At 48.3% G+C, this 19,726-nt stretch overlaps 1 protein-coding gene across 2 annotated transcripts in view; it reads right to left on the bottom strand.

Moving 5' to 3' along the window:
• ELMOD3 (ELMO domain containing 3) overlaps nucleotides 1-19,726 on the bottom strand; it is a 142,007-nt gene that overhangs the window by 83,036 nt on the left and 39,245 nt on the right. For both annotated transcript variants that reach the window (XM_069214246.1, XM_069214247.1), the window contains exon 4: nucleotides 7,424-7,490. In XM_069214246.1, the coding sequence (XP_069070347.1) occupies nucleotides 7,424-7,490 (67 nt within the window). The remainder of the gene's footprint in view (nucleotides 1-7,423; nucleotides 7,491-19,726) is intronic.

Genomic DNA, 19,726 nt, shown 5'->3' with positions numbered 1-19,726 from the left:
GAACAAAGCTGGTTTGTCGGGCAAGCGTAGAAAAGCCGATAAGGCAGCAAGATAGCCCTTAAGAGTCCCTAAGGAGGAACCCTGTTGGGCGAGAGATAGAATAAACAAGAGGATATTAGATTGAGAAGAAGAAAGAGGATCAATAGACCTTTCTGTACAATATGAAACAAAACGTTTCCACCAGCAGGCGTTAATCGACTTAGTAGAGGGATGCCTGGCTGCCAGAATGACATCACAAACTTCGGAAGGGAGGTCATAAATCATCAACTGCCGCCGCTCAACCTCCCCGCATGAAGCCACAAGGTTGACAGGTTCGGGTGAAGGATCTTCCCCTGCTGTCGTGACAGAAGATTCTCCCGAAGAGGCAACCTGATTGGAAGACTGACGCTCATTTTGAGAAGCCCGGGATACCAGACTCTCTGTGCCCAATCTGGAGCCACTAGTATTATTTGGGCCCGGCCGTTCTTGATTTACTTGAGAATTCTGGGCAGAAGTGGTATAGACGGAAAGGCTTACAGGAGGCCCAAACTCCACTTGCGATGAAAAGCGCTGCCTAGCGATAGCCGCCTTGGAAACTCCAATGCGCAATACTGCTGACATTGCACGTTCTCTGAGGAGACGAAGAGATCAAACCAAGACTCTCCCCACTGCTGCAAAAAGTCCTTGCGCCACCTCCGGAACGAGATACCATTCATGATCCGTTAAGAATGGTCGGATGAGTTTGTCCACCCTGGCGTTCAGAGAACCTGCCAGGGTTATGCTCTGCTGTTCCAGCCATGTCCAGAGACGCAGAGCCTCTTGACAAAGGGTCCACGACCCCACACCACCCTGCTCGTTGCAGTACCACACTGTGGTGGTGTTGTCCGTGGACACCTGCACTACCTTCCCTTTCACAACAGGAAGAAATGCCTTTAATGCTAGTCGGATCGCCCAAAGCTCCAACAAGTTGATATGGAGCCCCAATTCCGCCGGAGACCTGAGACCCCTGAGCTCCACCTCTCCCAGATGGCCGCCGCATCCCAGAAGTGACGCTTATGTCACTACTGTGAGATCTGGTTGGGGAAGGAAGGAGTCTGCCTTTGACCCAATCACAGTTCACTAACCACCACTGCAGATCTTTTGCAGTCCCCTCTGAGATCTGAACCACGTCGGTAAGATTTCCCTGATGCTGTGCCCATTGGAACATCAGGTTCCACTGCAGAGCCCTCAAATGCCATCTGGTATGTTTGACTAACAGGATGCAGGAAGCCATGAGTCCCAACAGCCTCAGAGTCTGTCTCACTGAAATCCAGGATAGAGGCCGAAACATCAGTATCATAACCTGAATATCCTGGACTCGCTGCTCGGGAGGATAGGCCAGATACTGCACTGTGTCCAGCTCTGATAAAAGTGGGCTTCTGAGAGGGAGTCAGGTGTGAATTCAGCACATTTATAGTAAACCCCAGCGAATGCAGGAGGTTCACCGTTGGCTGGAGATGGGTGACGAGAGCCTGGGGCGTGGGAGCCTTCAGCAGCCAGTCATCGAGGTTGGGGGGAGACAAATTCCTGACCTACGCAGATGAGCTGCTACCACCTGCCATCACGTTTGTGAACACCCGAGGGGCAGTGGTGAGACCGAAAGGGAGCACGGTAAACAAAGTGCTAGTGGCCCATCTTGAAATGCAGGTAACGCCTGTGGGCGGGCAGGATGGGGATATGAAAATACGCATCCTGCAAGTCCAACACTACCATCCAGTCTCCTTGGTCAAGGGAAGACAAGACCTGAGCAAGAGTGAGCATCTTGAATTTCTCCTTCTTGAGGAAGAGATTGACTTCCCTTAAATCCAGGGTAGGTGAAGGCCCTTGTTCTTTTTGGGAATCAGAAAGTAGCGGGAATAACAACCACTGCCTACTTCTGACATAGGACCCTTTCTATGGCTCCCTTGGCCAAGAGAACCGTAACTTCCTCACAGAGCAAAACCAAACGGTCCTCCATCAGCCTTTCTTTTGTCAGAAGGATAGAGGGAGGAAAAGACTGGAAGGGGAGGGAATAGCCCTCTGTATGATCTGCAAGACCCATTTGTCCGTTGTGATGGAATGCCAGTGAGGGAGATGAAATTGAATCCTCCATACAACTCGACAGACATGGTCCTGCAGAACCACACTAGGAGGGCTTGGATGCAGTGGAGGGGGGTTGTGTGGTGGCCGACCGCTGGCCAGACCCTCTGGGTCTGATGGTACCACGACTCCTGGGATGGTGTGAAGCCTGAGGACGGTTGCTAAGTTGTGGGTGGCGTGGTACCGCGCCCCTTCCGAACCCTCAAAAGGAGCCTAAGACAGACTCCTGCCGAGCTGGCGCTGAGAGGCCCAAGGATCTGGCCGTAGCTCGAGAATTCCTTTATTTGAGAGGGGGTCACCCCGGCCGCCTGAAAAGGGGGAAGACGCGGCTATGGCTTTGCGGAACCGCACTCGTAACGTCGGCGTTCCCTAGATGCGTCTGCCAATAGGCGTGGCAAAGTCGAGGTCCGCTTGGACTTCTTCTTCTTGCGCCTCTTACCTGAGGTATCGGATGACCTCATATGCGAGGAAGAGGACTTGGGGCTCCGGGAGCAGTGCCGCGACCTCCTCCTACTGCAGGACTGTGACCTCCTCAGAGTCGCGCAGACCGAAGATGTCTGTAGGGGCGCAAGAAGTTTTATGGATCTCTCCCTCAAGGCCTTCGGAGCCATGGCCTGACCGTCGGAACACGAAGTGGAATAGTGATCTTTTTCTAATCACCAGGTTCAGATCCGTTACCGACATGGCGTGATGACATGCCCCACACGGTTTGAATCCAGTCTTTCTAGAAGACATGCTTCAAACAATCAAGAAGAACCTCAACATCTGCCGAAGAAAAGGGTAGCTCTTATCTGGATCTGGGCTTAACCGGTGTGGAAGGAATAGAACTGATCTACACGTGCCGAGGTGGCATCTATATAGACAACCGTGACATCACAGACGGCTCCAACGACGCCATGCAGAGCCTCACGACGCACGCGGATCCAAACGACTCAACCCTATGGCACGCGCAGGGTATTGCTGAGCAGAAAAATTCCAGATTTGAAGCCGACGCCAGGGAATTCTAAGGTAAGGAATCTGCAGCTAGAATTTTCTATCAGATCCTTGGTGCAGCTAAATTAATACAAGACAAGTAGGTTTGAACAGCTTATGAATAATTATCCATCGTCAGTCTATTACAACTATCAACACAAAATACCACAGCTGAGGCCCTTCTGAACGGAATATATGTAGTTGCTAACTCTGAAGTCATAGCCTCTCTGATTCCAGATAATTGTCAATTGCAATGAAACATGCTTCACCACAACCCCAACACTTTTTTTATTCTCATAGTACAGTTTTGTTTATAAAAGTATACATCTTGAAATAACCATAATCTGGTAGTAGGATAACCCTTTTTTAAAAAGAATACCTCAGATGAAAAACATGTGTCTCAACTCAATCCCCTTCCGGTGCCTTACTATTGAGACAAACTTTCCTTAAAGCATCCAATAATTGATATTATCTACAAACCACCTCGAAATTGCATGAGCTTTGAAAAGGAGCTAACTGATTTTGTGACTTATGTTGTATCTTCAATAGAACATATTCTTAGAAATGTTAATGTTCACTGGGGTAGAAACATTCAGACAAATACCTCTCATGTTAAATATTTCCTACAAGATAATGTTTCACAACACAATTGCACCATGCCTTCCCAATAAAACTGTCTTATGCTTGACATCCTATCTAAATGAGACTGCACAAAATGTCAAATTTGTTTCCAAAGTGATTTGTTTGCGCAGGCGGAGATATCTTCTACAAAAAAGCAGTTACTTCAAACCCTAGTGGATACTAAGTTTTTATCCACCAGCCTGTTGGTTATTGACAGATTTTGAAGTACAAGGGGCAGTGGACCTGCCTTCTCCAAACTATTTTTAAAATTCTTACTCTCTTCCTTTCTATACGACGCCTCAGAGACCGCTTCTTCCCTATCTTAACCCCTTCACTGTTAGGCCTTTTCCCCCTTTTTGCTAAGCCTTTTTTGGTTATTTGGGGTAGTTCACTTAGGTCTCAAAGCTTTTTGTCCACTTAAGGTATCCATGCCAAATTTGTGTCTTTTTCACAACATTTTGGAGATTCTAAAGGTACCCAGTGTCAGTGAATTTCCCTGGGGGGGGGGTGGGGCGAGAAAATGGGCAAAATAAAGCAAAGTTTCGAGTTTTTGGGGGGAAATGGCAAAGGGCTGCAGAAGAAAGCATCGGGTTTTCCCCTGCAAATGATATCAACAAAGGGTTCGTAGTGCTAAAATCGCCATCTTTCCAGCCTTCAGGAATAGGCAGACTTGAATCAGAAAAACATTTTTTTTTTTTTTTTTTTTTTTTCACAGTTTTGGCATTTTACAGGGACATAGTCCATTTCAAAGTCAAAGTCTTGTAATACTTTATTCTGCCTACTGGCCACAAAAGTCATAAAACGGATGTACATAAGACGTCCCTTCATTTTTAAATACATAAAACATACAGAAATTACTAAAGATCAGAATACATTTCATAAAATGGAACATTTAAAAAACGTTTTTAAACAACAATCAAAAGTGGCCGCCAAAAGGGGACGTAATCATCACTACACCAAACGTATGAGAATACATGTTTGCAGTATAATCGAGAGGGTCACATTTTGTATATTTTCTTTAAACCAATAGCCTTCCTAGTAAAGTTTATTACTGCACAAAATATTTCTGGGGTAGAGAGTTTCTGTAAAAAATTCAAGCCTTAGTTATATGTTCTCAACTTGGATTTCTTTAAAACTGGGATTAGACTATCTCGCCTAAAAACTCTGTAGACAGAAAAGTATAAAGTTGCTTGTGCTTTGGGGAGAAATGTGGTCACAATTGCAAGTAGGGAGATCGTGCTTATAGGTATTATACAGAGGAAAAGCTACCCTATAGTAAATTGTACATACCCTGAAAAGGGTAAGATACCTTTGGTGTATGGGGTTCACAATCCAAAGGCGGTACGGTTCCACACAATCTGTAGTCACGATGTCAACATATCTTTTCAGTGAAACCATGGACTGGGCCCTCCTTAATCTTGTATCTTTACAGTACGTTAAGAAACAAGTTTTAACCTCTACCTTGGCTAGACCAGTAATTTGATGAGGATTGTCAGACAATTCTTTCAGGCCTATGGCCTCAAGAGATCGTCTCAGATAAAAAAACTAAGGAATTCGGGCCACACCATCTAAGGAAAGACAATCTATAATACAGGACCTAACTGGGCCTCTGGGTTGATCCAAGATTTAATCCATGATAGGAGCCGTGCAAGTGCCAACTGATCTTCTGAGTATCCCAAACCTAATTCTTCATGCCATACAAGAGTGGCAGCTCCCTGTGGGATCATCAATAATCTCTGAATGGAACAATTATCTGCCTGTTGGAGTGCAGACAGGTTTGAGTATCACATAAACCTGCCCCATAAGACCCAGCAGAAGTGCATTTAGTTTTATAAAGAATCAGCATTTTTTTAATGGGCTTCCTGCCCAACCTATGTGAAAATCTATAAATAGCCTCCATGTTTTTCTTGAAGTGTTGAACCCTATTATTCAACAGTGAATTCCATTCGAGACTCAAGCTGAATAAGATCCCCAAATATTTAAAGTATTTCACCTTCCAGAATTTAGCTTTCCCCACAACAAAATTTTTTGATGTTGTCTTACCAGGGCCACAGGTCATAATAAAAGATTTAGTGTGATTGCCTTTTAAATCCAAATCACTCATGTAAGAGTGAAAGGAATGAAATATTATTTGGAGCCTGTTCGCCGAACAAGCTAGTAGAACAGCGTTGTCCGCATAGAGGAGGACAGAAATTGGTTGTGAGGTAATATCCATCCTGACTTCAGACAGATGTTAGGCATTTCCATTTGTATATAATAAAAAAAGAAACAGGGGAAGGGATACAGCCGTCGCACCCCTCAGGAAGAGTTAATATGGGAGGTATTTTCACCTGACCTGCCTTAACAGACTAAAATGTGAAATTCTAGGGTTTGGGGGTCAGAAAGGCTATTACTAAGGTGCCGGGGGGGAAACGATTGCCCCCACTTCAATTTTATATATAAAAAACAATCCCTGGTGTCTAGTGGGCTTTCTGCTTACTGCCCCCAACGGAGGAGGGAATCAGGGGAAATAACCCCTATGTTCCCATCCAGTGCACGCAGAAAGGTAGTTTGTGTCTGGAGAAGCGTGGGGGCATTGGCATGGCCATTTTCAGCAACCCCCACCACCATAAGTTAAAACAATAAATATTTTATTTTTAAAAACTGGGTCTAGTGGGCTTTCTGGTCCGCAGGTGGGAATATTGGGGGCCACTACCCCAATCTGCCCCTTCAGAAAGACTTATTATGGCACAAGATTAAGGGAGGGCAAAAGCCCTTGCCCAAGGGGCCTCTCTCCCCTTCCTGGTGTCTAGTGGGTGGAGCCCTACTTGGGGATCACCCTCCTGCAACGTTTCCCAAGCGGGGATCCACTAGGGCAGAGTACCATTGGAAAGGGGAGGTTCTCCCCTTTCTAAAATAGCTCTCCTGTCTGCCTAGGTGCTCGAGGGGCTGCAAAAGCCCCACTAGCACCTGGGCAGTGAAAGTGTAATGAGCTCATCGGCTCATTTCACTTTCGTTTTCAGTGAAATTATGTAAGCATGCGGTATGCGTTGTCATTTCGCTGAAAACTAAAAATAGCCTCAGGAGCTGGGAAAGCTAATTAAGGCTAAGGCTAAGGCTATTTTTACAAAAACAAATTCCCTCTGCTATAAACAGCAGAGAGATTTGGGTCTCCAGTGAGGAGGACAGAATGGTTTCATCCTCCACGCACAAGAGGAATCATTTCGTCATGCGCACCGAAGGGGTTAAAGAGTTAAAAACCTGGTTATTCCCCCCACACCTTAACCTCCGTCATGGTCAGCCATCACGTTTTTTCCAGTACCAGGAGATCTGACAGGTAATCATGCATTCTACAAAACCTAGCGTAACATATAACATAATTGCCATATTGCGGTGTATATGGCCTTTTATATTTACATCCACACCGCAACAAAAATATACAGAGCAGCTTAAGGGAGCACAGACAAGGGGGCTGGAGAGGATATGTGAAAATTATCAGTGCTTACCATTTTTGCAAACAAAAGATAATTTTGAGGGCGAAAAAAGGGCCTGAGTGGAATGTGGAAACAGAGTAGAACAAAAACCGGGACTAGGAACAGGAAATGTACACATCTTAGCTGCTGACCATCTTTTCGGAATGAGGAGAATAATGAAATCACATTTTTAGGGGAAAAGGTCACCATCCTCATGTGTACAACAATGAGGGGTTGATGCCAGAGCACATATGCTAGTGGTGAGAAAGACAGACACTTACCTTCCTGCTTCTGTTCCAGTCCTGTCACAAACGTCTGCAGAAGACCATTTTGTTTCAAAACTGAAATCTAATTAATGGGAAAAACAAATATATCAGTGACATGTACCCACATCCAATAATATGCATTCACATTTATCCCAATGCACGATGAAAGAGGAGGATAAAGGATTAGACTCGAAAGATGTGCAATTTTACATAAAAAAGTGAAACAACTGGGGTGAGTTAGTTGGTTGCAGGTGAGAAGAGCTCCATGAATATCAGCCAATGTGTAGGATCCTGGAACACATTTTAAAATTGTAATTTTTATAAAATATTTTTGTAAAGATTTCACGGCTTCAAGCCTCTCCCACAAGGTGGGATGGATAATCGTTTTTAAATGGAGATTATTTTAGACCTTTTTTTCATGGATTCCAGAAGTTATTCAGTTCAATCACACTCTGCAGGATCAGTCAAATAGTTTATTTTTATGTGACATGCTCAGAAAGGGTTTATTTCCTGTAATATTCTATTTTCTGAATTTTTGGAAGGAGAGCAGTATGTTTATTAAATGAAAGCAAATACCTGTCGCCACGAAGAATGAGTATTCCCCATAAAAATTTCCTTCTCCCCCCCAAAAAAGTAGATTTATCTCGAGTGGGTGAGGGTGGGACTGGGAAGCAACGTGGAGTTGGTAGGAGGAGGGCAAAGCAGCACACGAAGAAGAAAGCAACGCAGAGTACGGGGGACTTTGGTGAGGGAACCTCACAAGACAGAGCTTCCAGCACACCAGGCAGACAGCAGCACATGATGGATATTGGAGGTGGGTAGGAGAGAAGGGTGCAAAAGCTCAAGATGGAGAGAGTTGGGAAACATGCTCTGTCGTGCAGTGCTAATTCAAATAAGGAAAAAAAAACAGTAGTTCCCTTAAAGTGAGAAGTGTCAAGATAAAAACCAGCCAATCAGAAAGACAGGAAAAAGGCTATTGGATAAACACACAATTGATAAACTGGGACAGGGAAAACCAGACAGCTGTGTTGCTGGTAGGATCGAGCCAAAAAGGGTGCACTAATAGTATATTAATTTCCAGCCTGGAATAGGAATACATCTCATGAAAGTAGGCATGGCGACCATTCCACCAATGTTTAACACAAACGAACAAGTTACTTACCTTCGATAACACTTTTTCTGGTGGATATAGTTGCTACCTGTGGATTCCTCACCTTATGAATTCTCCCAATGCGCCAGCATTCGACGGAAACTTTCTTCCCAGCTCTCCATGTCGACGAGGACGTCACAATTGCACGGCTCCGCACGCGACACCGCCTGACGTCATCGTGGCAATAAGAGGTCATCATCGGCGTGCTGACATCAGTTTCACCATTTTTTAACGTGCCTTTGAGGCGAACAGGTGAAAACCGACTCAAACTCACACATACACACACACATATATATATATATATATATATATATATATATACATACACACACACACCGCAATGCAAATACAATACAAACACAACATTTATTCTTATAAAAATACCCAAAAACGTATATACAACACTAGTAAAAATTATTGGTATGACCAGATAGGCAACAGGGAGGTGGGTGGGACTGTGAGGAATCCACAGGTTGCTACTGTATCCACCAGAAAAAGCGTTACCGAAGATAATTAACTTGTTCTTCTGATGGATACAACTACCTGTGGATTCCTCACCTTATGAATAGAGTCCCAAAGCAGTACCACACTCGGAGGTGGGTGCCTGACCGGTCACACCAAGAAATCCTGCAACACAGAACATGCAAAATGGCCGTCCCTCCTAACTTCCAAATCTAAGCAATAATGCTTTGCGAAAGTGTGGAGGGAAGCCCAAGTTACTGCCTTGCAAATATCCACTACTGGAACACCTCTAGCCAATGCCGAAGTGGCAGACTTAGCCATGGTGAAATGAGCACTAATCCCCTCAGGAGGAACCTTCTTTGCCAATGAATAACAGATCTTTATGCAAAGAATGACCCACCTGGATATGGATCTCTTATGGACAGCTTTGCCTTTCATCTTGCCCACATATCCAAGGAAGAGTTGGTCATCCACACAAAAGTCTTTTGTTCTTTCAACATAAAAACTCAGAGCTCTCCTCAGGTCTAAGCGATGAAGTCTTTCTTCCTCTTTTGAAGGGTGAGGAGGAGGATAGAAGGATGAAAGAGTAATAGACTGCCCCATATGGAAGGAAGTGACAACCTTAGGAAGGAAAGCCGCCCTGGTTCTGGAGCTCACTCACACGCCTAGCAGACGTGATAACTATAAGGAAAATTGTCTTTAAGACTAACAGCCTTAATGAACAAGAATGCATAGGGTCCAACGGTGAACGGAGTGGGGGAAATTATTAGTCAGGCCTCTCCAGAACCTAACAACTATAGGTGATTTAAACAAGGAAGGTTGATCAGGAAGGCACAGAAAGGCCGACAGTGCCGAAAAATAGCCCTTGAGAGTAGCAACTGCACAACCCTTCTGTGCTAAAGTAAGGGCAAACATCAGAACATAAGATAAATGGGCCTTTAATGGATCAATGTGCCTCTCTCCACAGCAAGTAACAAATGTTGCCCATCTACCGACAGGCAGTCTTGGTGGAGTGTCGCCTGGCCGATAAAATAACATCCACCACTTCTGGAGGGAGAGAAAAAGAACTCTGATTTCCCCGTTCAATCTCCAGGCATGTAGATGCAGGCTCTGGAGGTGGGGGTGTAGCACCTGCCCCTGCGACAGGAAGGTTGCTCTGTGAGGGAGACAGAGTGAGGGCACAGTGAGAGTTGGAGAAGGTCTGAGTACCACACCCTTCTTGGTCAATCCAGAGCTATGAAAATAACTTGAGCCCGATCTTGGTGAATCTTCCCCAGAACCCGAGGAATCAAGGGTATGGGGGGAAACGTGTAAAGTAACTGGTCGCACCAAGACATCTGAAACGTGTCCCCCAATGCTCCTTGCACCGGATACTGGAGGCTGCAGAACGACGGGCAGTACACGTTCTCCCGAGTGGCAAACCGGTCTATCTGTGGAAAACCCCACATCCGAAAGATGTGAAGGACCAAGTCTGGATGGAGACGCCACTAGTGATCAGCCGAGAAATGTCCACACGAACATTGAGGACCCCAGTCAGATGGTTTGCCACTAAGCAAATCTGATGGTCCTGAGCCCAGGACCAGAGCCGCAGAGCCTCTCTGCAGAGAAGGAAAAACCTACTCCTCCCTGCTTGTTGATGTACCACATCGCGGTAGTGTTGTCCGTCAAGACCTGAACTGACTGAGCACAAACAGACGGGAGGAAGGGCTTGCGAGCCAGACATATTGCTCGCAATTCTAACATTGATATAAAACACCTGTTCCACTGGAGACCAAAGACCTTTGATCTCCAGGTCCCCCAGATGAGCTCCCCACCCTAGATTGGAAGCATCCGTTATGACCGTGGCCACTGGTGGTGGTAGAGAAAACGGCCTTCCTTGGAAAAGGTTGCCATCCACAGCCCACCATCGTAGATCCGCTATAGTGTCTCTGGAGATCGTGATTTATTCCTCAAGATTCCCTTTTGTTGAAACCACTGTTTGCAGAGTCACCACTGGAGAGCCCTCATGTGTCAACATGCATGAGTGACTAACAGAATGCAAGAAGCGAACAGACCGAGCAGACGTAGGACCGTGAGGACTGGAATAACCGCTCCATTTTGAAATATTGAAAATCAACAGCTGAATGTCCTGAATCTGCTAGGATAGGCGGAGGATAGGCCTGATTCAATGTTGTATCCAGTACTGCCCTTATGAACAGGAGGCGCTGAGAGGGCTCCAGGTGAGACTTGGGCACGTTCACCGTAAAGCCCAGGTTGAACAACAACTGAGTGGTAAATTGCAGGTGATGCAGCAGAAGCTCTGGGGACTTGGCTTTTATCAACCAATAGTCCAGGTAAGGGAATACAGATACTCCCTTCCTTCTGAGATTTGCTGCGACCACCGCCATCATCTTTGTGAAGACTCGAGGTGCGGAAGTAGGACCAAAAGGAGGGTCCACAAACTGGTAGTATTGTGACCCCACCAAAAACCAGAGATACTTTCTGTGTGACTTGAGAATGAGGTTATGAAAGTAAGCATCCTGCAAGTCGACAGACACCATCCAATCCTTCTTGTTCAACGCCAGAAGCACCTGCGCTAGAGTCAGCATTTGGAATTTCTCCTGTTTGAGGAAACAATTAAAAATCCTCAGATCCAGAATAGGCCTCAATCGACCATCCTTCTTGGGAATCTAGCATCCCTGACCCCTTTCCTGCTCCGGAACCAACTCCACTGCACCTTTTGATAAAAGGACTTGAAACTCCCGCTGAAGCAACAGGAGATAATCTTCTGAACAAAACGAAGGAAAGGGAGGGTTGGGAGGGGGAAAACTCCCAAAAGGGAAGGGCATAACCTTTCCCCACAATACTTTGTACCCAAGAGACCGGTGTGACTAACCCACACAGAAAATGAAATATCCTGCCCCCTACGGGAGAAGCATGACTTAAAATTGATGAAAAACTAGGTTCTGCTTTCCCTGTTGTGCTCCCCCAGAGGAAGGGGATGAGGCAGGCTGCAGCTGGGTGGCTCCTCCGCCCTCTAAAAGATCTATATGGAGGGTTGGCAGGCTGTTGAATTGTGGACTGAGGTCTCTCCACAGTCAAACCCCCTAAACCTTCGAAAGGATCTGAAGGGAGTAGATGTAGTAGCCTGCAGTCCCAAAGATCTCGCGTGGCCTTACTATCTTTGAAGCTCTCTAAAGCAGAGTCTGCTTTGGCACCAAACAACTTTTCACCGTCAAAGGGGAGGTCCAATAAAGTTGTCTGGACATCAGTTGAAAACCCAGAAGACCTGAGCCACGCATGTTTCCTGGTGGCCACTGAAGTACCCATTGCCCTGGCCACAGAGACTGCTGTATCCAGATCAGACTGGATGATCTGTTTGGCCGCAGTTTGGGTGTCCAACAGGAGCTCGTCGAACTGACCCTGCATATCCTGCGGCAAGTTAGGCACCACAGCTCTAGCCCTGTCCATCAGGGCATGCACATATTTACCCAGCACACAGGTAGCATTGACCGATTTTAGGGCCATACTGCAAGATGAGAAAGTCTTTTTCGCTGCTTGCTCCATCCTCTTGGACTCCCTCTCCGAAGGAGTAGCCGGAAAGGAACCCGGTGCAGAACGAGCCGAACAAGAAGCCCGGACCACCAAGCTCTCGGGAGTCGGAAGCTGGGATAAAAATCCTGGATCCCCAGAGGCAACCCTGTACCTCCTTGCTACAGTTCTGGACACAGCAGGCGACGTAATAGGCTTTCTCCAGACCTTCAAAATAGGCTCTGTGAGAGCATCATTAAAATGAAGCAGGGGCCCCATTGAAGTGGAGGAAGGATGTAACACCTAAGTCAAAATGTTTGTTTTAACTTCAGAAGATGGAAATGGAAGCTACAAAAAATCTGCAGCCTTCTTTATGACAGAATGATATGAAGCCGCCTCTTCCGTAAATTCACCGGGGATGAAAGATCCCACTCAAGGGAGGTAGCCAGCCCACTAGTTGAGCCTAGACCCTGAAACTCTTCCAAGGGCTCAGAAATCTCTCCTTTCTCCAATAACTGTCTCTGATATTCTTGCTGTTACAAGAGCCTTAATGCTATCCTCCTCTACCGCAGCCTGGCCTCCAACCTCGGCGTCGACAGAGTCTGCCAATGTCGACGACGCTGGCTTCAAGACAGATGGGAGTAGTAAAGGAGAAGAAGGCGATGCACTCCGTCCCGACCGGGACACATCCAGCGCCCGAGTTGACTCCATCTGTGCCGTTGGCATAAGAGGCTACATCATTGGCACCGAACCAGCACCCTCAGCCTGATAGAAAGGCACAAACGGAGCCGACTTGGATGGAGACGGAGAGCCCAAGGAGAACGCCAATGGACCCGTGGGACCAGCTAGTGAACTAGTAGGGGCCATAGGCTTATTTAAAATACTGAACATGGCATTCAGAAAAGCTGCCGCATCCATTCCCGGAGTCGGGAAGGCAGGGAACCTTTGTTATTCATGCAGCGCTTGGGTCTGATCCGGAACCTGTGCCACCGATTCCTGAACCAACCCAGGTGAAAAATGAGCTGGAGGACTCTCCGGGGACTTGACCACCTGGATGAGTGAGAGCGCCAGAAAAGCCTGAGGACTTTGAGGCTGGGGAGTAACCATAGGACTGACCTCCCACGCCGTATGACGCCATCTAGAGGGAGACCAAGATCGAGACCAATCTCTAGAAGAACAACATCGAGAATCGTGTCAGCGCCACTTCTTGTGTGACCTCAACAACTTATTGGATGACGAGTCCCTTGTCTTGGACCTTCGGTGACTTCTGTGTCCTTTCTTTACCTTTGCTAAGAAGAGCTTAGCTTCTCTTTTTTCCACGCCTTTGGATTCATCCTTTGGCAAATCAAATCAAATCATTAACATTTATAAAGCGCGCTACTCACCCGTGCGGGTCTCAAGGCGCTAGGGGGGAAAGGGGGGGTTATCGCTGCTCGAACAGCCAAGTCTTTAGGAGTCTCCGGAAAGCGGAGTGGTCCTGAGTGGTACTGAGGCTGGTGGGGAGGGAGTTCCAGGTCTTGGCCGCCAGGAAGGAGAAAGATCTCCCACCCGCCGTGGAGCGGCGGGTGCGAGGGACGGCAGCAAGTGCGAGGCCAGCGGAGCGGAGGGGGCGGGTGGGGACGTAGAAGCTGAGGCGTCTGTTGAGGTATTCCGGTCCCTTGTTGTGGAGGGCTTTGTGTGCGTGGGTGAGAAGACGGAAGGTGATCCTTTTGCTGACTGGGAGCCAATGCAGGTGTCTCAGGTGGGCGGAGATGTGGCTGTTGCGGGGTACGTCGAGGATGAGGCGGGCCGAGGCGTTTTGGATGCGTTGCAGGCGGTTTTGGAGTTTGGCTGTGGTCCCGGCGTAGAGGGTGTTGCCGTAGTCCAGGCGGCTCGTGACGAGGGCGTGGGTCACGGTTTTTCTGGTGTCGGCGGGGATCCAGCGGAAGATCTTACGGAGCATGCGGAGAGTGAGGAAGCAGGCGGAGGACACGGCGTTGACTTGCTTGGTCATGGTGAGAAGAGGGTCCAAGATGAAGCCGAGGTTGCGGGCGTGGTCTGCGGGGGTCGGTGCGGTGCCGAGGGCCATGGGCCACCAGGAGTCGTCCCAGGCGGACGGGGTGTTGCCGAGGATGAGGACTTCCGTTTTTTCAGAGTTCAGCTTTAGGCGGCTGAGCCTCATCCAATCTGCGACGTCCTTCATACCCTCTTGTAGGTTGGTCTTGGCGCTGGCGGGGTCCTTGGTGAGGGAGAGTACAAGTTGGGTGTCGTCGGCGTAGGAGGTGATGATGATGTCGTGCTTGCGTACGATGTCGGCGAGGGGGCTCATGTAGACATTGAAGAGTGTCGGGCTGAGCGATGAGCCTTGAGGTACGCCGCAGATGATCTTGGTGGGTTCTGAGCGAAACGGAGGGAGGTAAACTCTTTGGGAGCGGTTAGCGAGGAAGGAGGAGATCCAGTCCAGGGCCTGGCCTTGGATCCCGGTGGAGCGTAGGCGGGTGATTAGGGTGCGGTGACAGACGGTGTCAAAGGCAGCCGAGAGGTCGAGGAGAATGAGGGCGACTGTTTCACCGTTGTCCATCAGGGTTCTGATGTCGTCTGTGACTGAGATGAGGGCGGTTTCCGTGCTGTGGTTGGTTCGGAATCCGGTTTGTGAGGGGTCGAGCAGGTTGTTGTCTTCCAGGAAGGTGGTCAGCTGTTTGTTGACGGTCTTTTCTATTACCTTGGCTGGGAAAGGTAGAAGAGAGATGGGGCGGAAGTTTTTCAGGTCGCTTGGGTCAGCCGTAGGTTTCTTTAGTAGGGCGTTGACTTCAGCGTGCTTCCAGCATTCGGGGAAGGTAGCAGAAGAAAAAGAAGAGTTGATGACGGTCTGGAGGTGCGGGGCGATGATGTCGTCGGCTTTGTTAAAGATGAAGTGCGGGCAGGGGTCCGAAGGGGCGCCGGAGTGGATAGAGTTCATGATGGATTTGGTTTCTTCCGTGTTGATGTGGGTCCAGTTGTTGAGGGTGATGTCCGGGGAAGCGGGTTCAGTGGTGTATGGTTGGGTCTGGTGTCCGAAGCTGTCGTGGAGGTCGCTGATCTTGCGATGGAAGAAAGTGGCGAGGGATTCGCACAAATCCTGTGAGGGCGTGACGGCGTTGGCGCTGGCGCTGGGGTTGGAGAACTCTTTGACGATGCTGAAGAGTTCTCTGCTGTTGTGGCTGTTTTTGTCTAGTCTGTCGGTGAAAAAGTTCCTTTTGGCAGTGCGGATCAGGTGGTGGTGTTCGCGTGTAGCGATCTTGAGGGCGGTCATGTTGTCAGCGGTGTGGTCCTTGCGCCAGGCCTTCTCAAGGGCACGACAAGTTTTCTTTGATTCTTTGAGGGTGTCAGAGAACCAGAGAGGTTTTTTGGTGTTGGTCTGTCGATGCGTGCGTTTGAGGGGAGCAAGGTTGTCAGCGCAGTTGGAGATCCAGTTTGTGAGGTTGAGAGCTGCGTCGTTGGGGTCGGTGGTGAGGGTGGGTTGGTTGGCGGCGAGAGCGGAGAAGAGTTGCTCTTCAGGGATCTTGTTCCACTGTCGATGAGGGATGGGTTGAGTGCGGAGGTGGGAGGTCTCGCGTCGGAATGTGAAGTGGACGCAGCTGTGGTCGGTCCAGTGTAGGGCAGAGGTGTGGCTGAAGAAGACGTGTTTGCTGGCGGAGAAGATAGGGTCGAGCGTGTGTCCGGCGATGTGGGTGGCGGTGTTCACCAGTTGTTTGAGGCCGAGGTTGGCGAGGTTGTCGAGCAGGGTGGTGGTGTTGGGGTCGTTGTTTTGTTCCAGATGGAAGTTGAGGTCGCCTAGGAGGATGTAGTCCGGTGAGGCGAGGGCGTGCGGGGAGATGAAGTCGGCGATGGCGTCGCTGAAAGAGGCGCGAGGTCCGGGAGGACGGTAGACGAGGGATCCTCTGAGGGTGGTCCTTGGGTCGGTGCGAATCTGAAAATGCAGGTGTTCAGCGGCGAGGGGGGGGTCTTCGGTGGAGGTGGTGACGCTGATGGAGTCTTTGAAGATGATGGCGACACCTCCTCCTACTTGGTTGGTGCGGTCTTTTCTGGAGATCTTGTAGCCTTCGGGGATGGCGGTAGCGATGTCTGGAGCAGAGGAGGCGTTCATCCATGTCTCCGTGATGAAGGCGACGTCCGGGGCTGTGGAGTCCAGGAGGTCCCAAAGTTCAACGGCGTGCTTGTGGACGGAACGAGCGTTGATCAGGATGCACTTGAGGTGGTTGATGGCGCGTGGGCTTGTGGTCGTGGTAGTTGCGTGGTGGAAGATGCGTTTGCAGGAGTTGCAGGCGAAGGGTCCATGGGTGCGTTTGGGGTGAGCTAGGAAGCAGGTTTTGGAGCGCCCTGGGTTGAGGGCGTGGAGGGTGGTGGGGTCGTAGTGGATCAGCGGGGCTTGGGGGAGCTGGGGACCAGGGGTCGTGGCGCTGGGCGCGGGCCAGGCGCGGACGGGCGCCATAAGAGGTAGGAGGGGGGGGGGAGGGGTCAGCTGGGGGCGAATGGGAGCTGGGGGGCGGGGGCGTGCAGGAGGTCGCGGCGGGAAAGCGCGAGGGGGGGGGGGACAGGTAGAGTGAGAGGAGCTGGGGGAGGGGGTTTAGGGTGGAGGAGGGTGAGTGTTAGGAGGTTTGGAGATTAGGGAGAGAGATAGGAGTAGGGTTGTGAAGATAGGGGAGGGGGGGTTGTAGAGGTGGGTGAGGGAGAGAGGTAGAGTGAGAGGATAGGGAGATAGGTAGTAGAGAGGGTGGCGGGAGGGGGGGAGAGATAGAGAAATAGATAGAGAAAATAGATAGAGAAGTCGATAGATAGGGAAATAGATAGATAGACAGATAGGTAGGTAGGAGGAGGTGGAGAGTGGGGGAGTTAGATAGTGAGATAGGGAGCTAGAGAGATAGGAAGATAGGAGGAGTGAGGGAGGTAGATAGCGAACGGGTTAGCTAGGGGTGAGAGAGGGGGAGGCGAGTGAGGGAGGGGGATGAGGAAGGAGCAGGAGGGCAGGCTCGGGGGAAGAAGACGGAGGAGGTAGAAGAGCCAAAGACAGGAGAACAGAAGACAGAAGAACAGAAGACAGAAGAACAGAAGACAGAAGAACAGAAGACAGAAGAACAGAAGACAGAAGAACAGAAGACCGGAAGAGCAGAAGAACAGAAGAACAGAAGATCGGAAGAGCAGAAGAACAGAGAAGAACAGAGAAGAACAGAGAAGAACAGAGAAGAACACAGAAGAACACAGAAGAACACAGAAGAAGAACACAGAAGAAGAACACAGAAGCACCGAGAAGAACAGAGAAGAAGAACACAGAAGACCGGAAGAACACAGAAGAACAGAAGGGAAGAACAGAAGAACAGAAGAGAAGAACAGAAGAACACAGAAGAAGATTGCAGAGGGGGAGCGAGGAGGAAGAGACAGAGAGGAGGAAAAGAAGCAGGAGCAGGAGAGAAGGTGAGTGGCGCGGGGCAGGGCGAGGGGCTGGGAGGAGGGGGGTACTTACAGTTAGGTGGGTCTCAGGAACACAGGAACTCGGGAACTTGGAGGAGCTGCAGCGGCAGGGGGAGCGACCTACCCTTGGCAAGACGCACTCTCCCATGTCGTGGTCCGAACTAGGACACCATAAACAGACTTCATGGGGGTCCGTGACTGACATACGACCCCTGCACTCACTACAAGGCTTAAACCCTGACTTCTTAGGAGGAGACATTGTAACAGGTACAATAAGACACCTTCTAAACAGTAGCTTCTCAAGAGCTAGGAGAAAACCATTAGCGTCGAAGGCATGGAAAAAAGGGAACTGACGTCAGCACGCCAACGAGGACCTCTTATTGCTATGATGACGTCAGACGGAGTCGCATGCGGAGCCGTGCAATTGTGACGTCCTCATCGACATGGAGAGCTGGGAAGAAAGCTTCTGCAGAATGCTGGCGCATTGGGAGAATTCATAAGGGGAGGAATCCACAGGTAGTTGTATCCATCAGAAATGTATGTGACTGTTATACAGACATATTTAAGACTACATCATTTTAACAGAATTGTTCAATGCTGCTTTAAAGAGTAAGTTTTTACATGAGATCCTTCATAGAATATTTGCAAGTGAAATACCTCAAAACTCCATAAATGATTAAGTTGCTTCATATATTGTGACAAACTATCCAGCCATTCAAAAATTAACGTTTATTTAAAGTCTAGATCTGCGATGTGTGTGGTGATTAAAGCCATATCAGAGGACTATCCATCAAACAGAAATTGCACATTACGTGAAGTCAAAACGAAATTAGACCCTTTTAGGACCATGGACCTTCATATTTAAGTCGATACATGGCAGAAATGTGGAAACAAAAAATTGCATGTTTATTTTCAGAATACACATTCAGCCAGTAATCAAACTGCTGACTGCATTTACTCACAGCACAGCATACAATTGATTGTTCCACACGCACAACTGGGCAAAGAAAATGAAAAGCTACGCAACATTCTGGGTGTGTACAATGTTAAATGAATCAAACACTCCTAACTGGTGCACAGCCCATACAACCCTCACACACATAAGCTCTCCAATATATAATCTGTTACACACATAAACTGAGATAAGACACTGACATGAGCCAATGCACCACCCCTGAGAGACATTTGACATGATTCACAAGTTCATCGGAAGGATCCGCTCCAGGAGACTGGATGTTGGCATGCGAGTGTGTGTTTAATAAAACCCTTTTGCAATTTAGGGGACAATGTGGTAGCAGATATTTCGAAATATGTATGGAAGAATGTTTATGAACAACCATTCTAGTGAGTCTTTTCTATTCATTTGTGTAGGGACAAACTGTACCGTGAATATCATATGTGGAAATCAACCAATATTATGTCAGCAAAGCTTCAGGGATTCTCCAACTGGGTCTCACAATATTTCTTAAGGAAAGGAAGGACTCTTAGGCCATCTTGGAAACATTTATACAATGGAACAACTGTTTTTAACTTGTCATTCACTACACAGCCAGCCAGCCAGCCAGCCACACAGATGACTGGGGTAAAAAACGTCAGCAACAGTTGAACTCTTGTTAAGCAAGGATGGACGATCAAGATTTAGATTATAAGACTAAATATTTTAGGACTGCTTTCCCAGTCTGGAAGGAACTAAGCTCAGAAAAAAGAACCAGGAGATGGTCTTCATATGTCAAGGAGTAAGGCAGACAAGTTCAGACTCTCTCAGAAGG

Source organism: Pleurodeles waltl, chromosome 11, assembly GCF_031143425.1.
Source record: "Pleurodeles waltl isolate 20211129_DDA chromosome 11, aPleWal1.hap1.20221129, whole genome shotgun sequence".
NCBI lineage: Eukaryota > Metazoa > Chordata > Amphibia > Caudata > Salamandridae > Pleurodeles > Pleurodeles waltl.
This window is presented reverse-complemented; position numbering and strand designations above follow the sequence as displayed.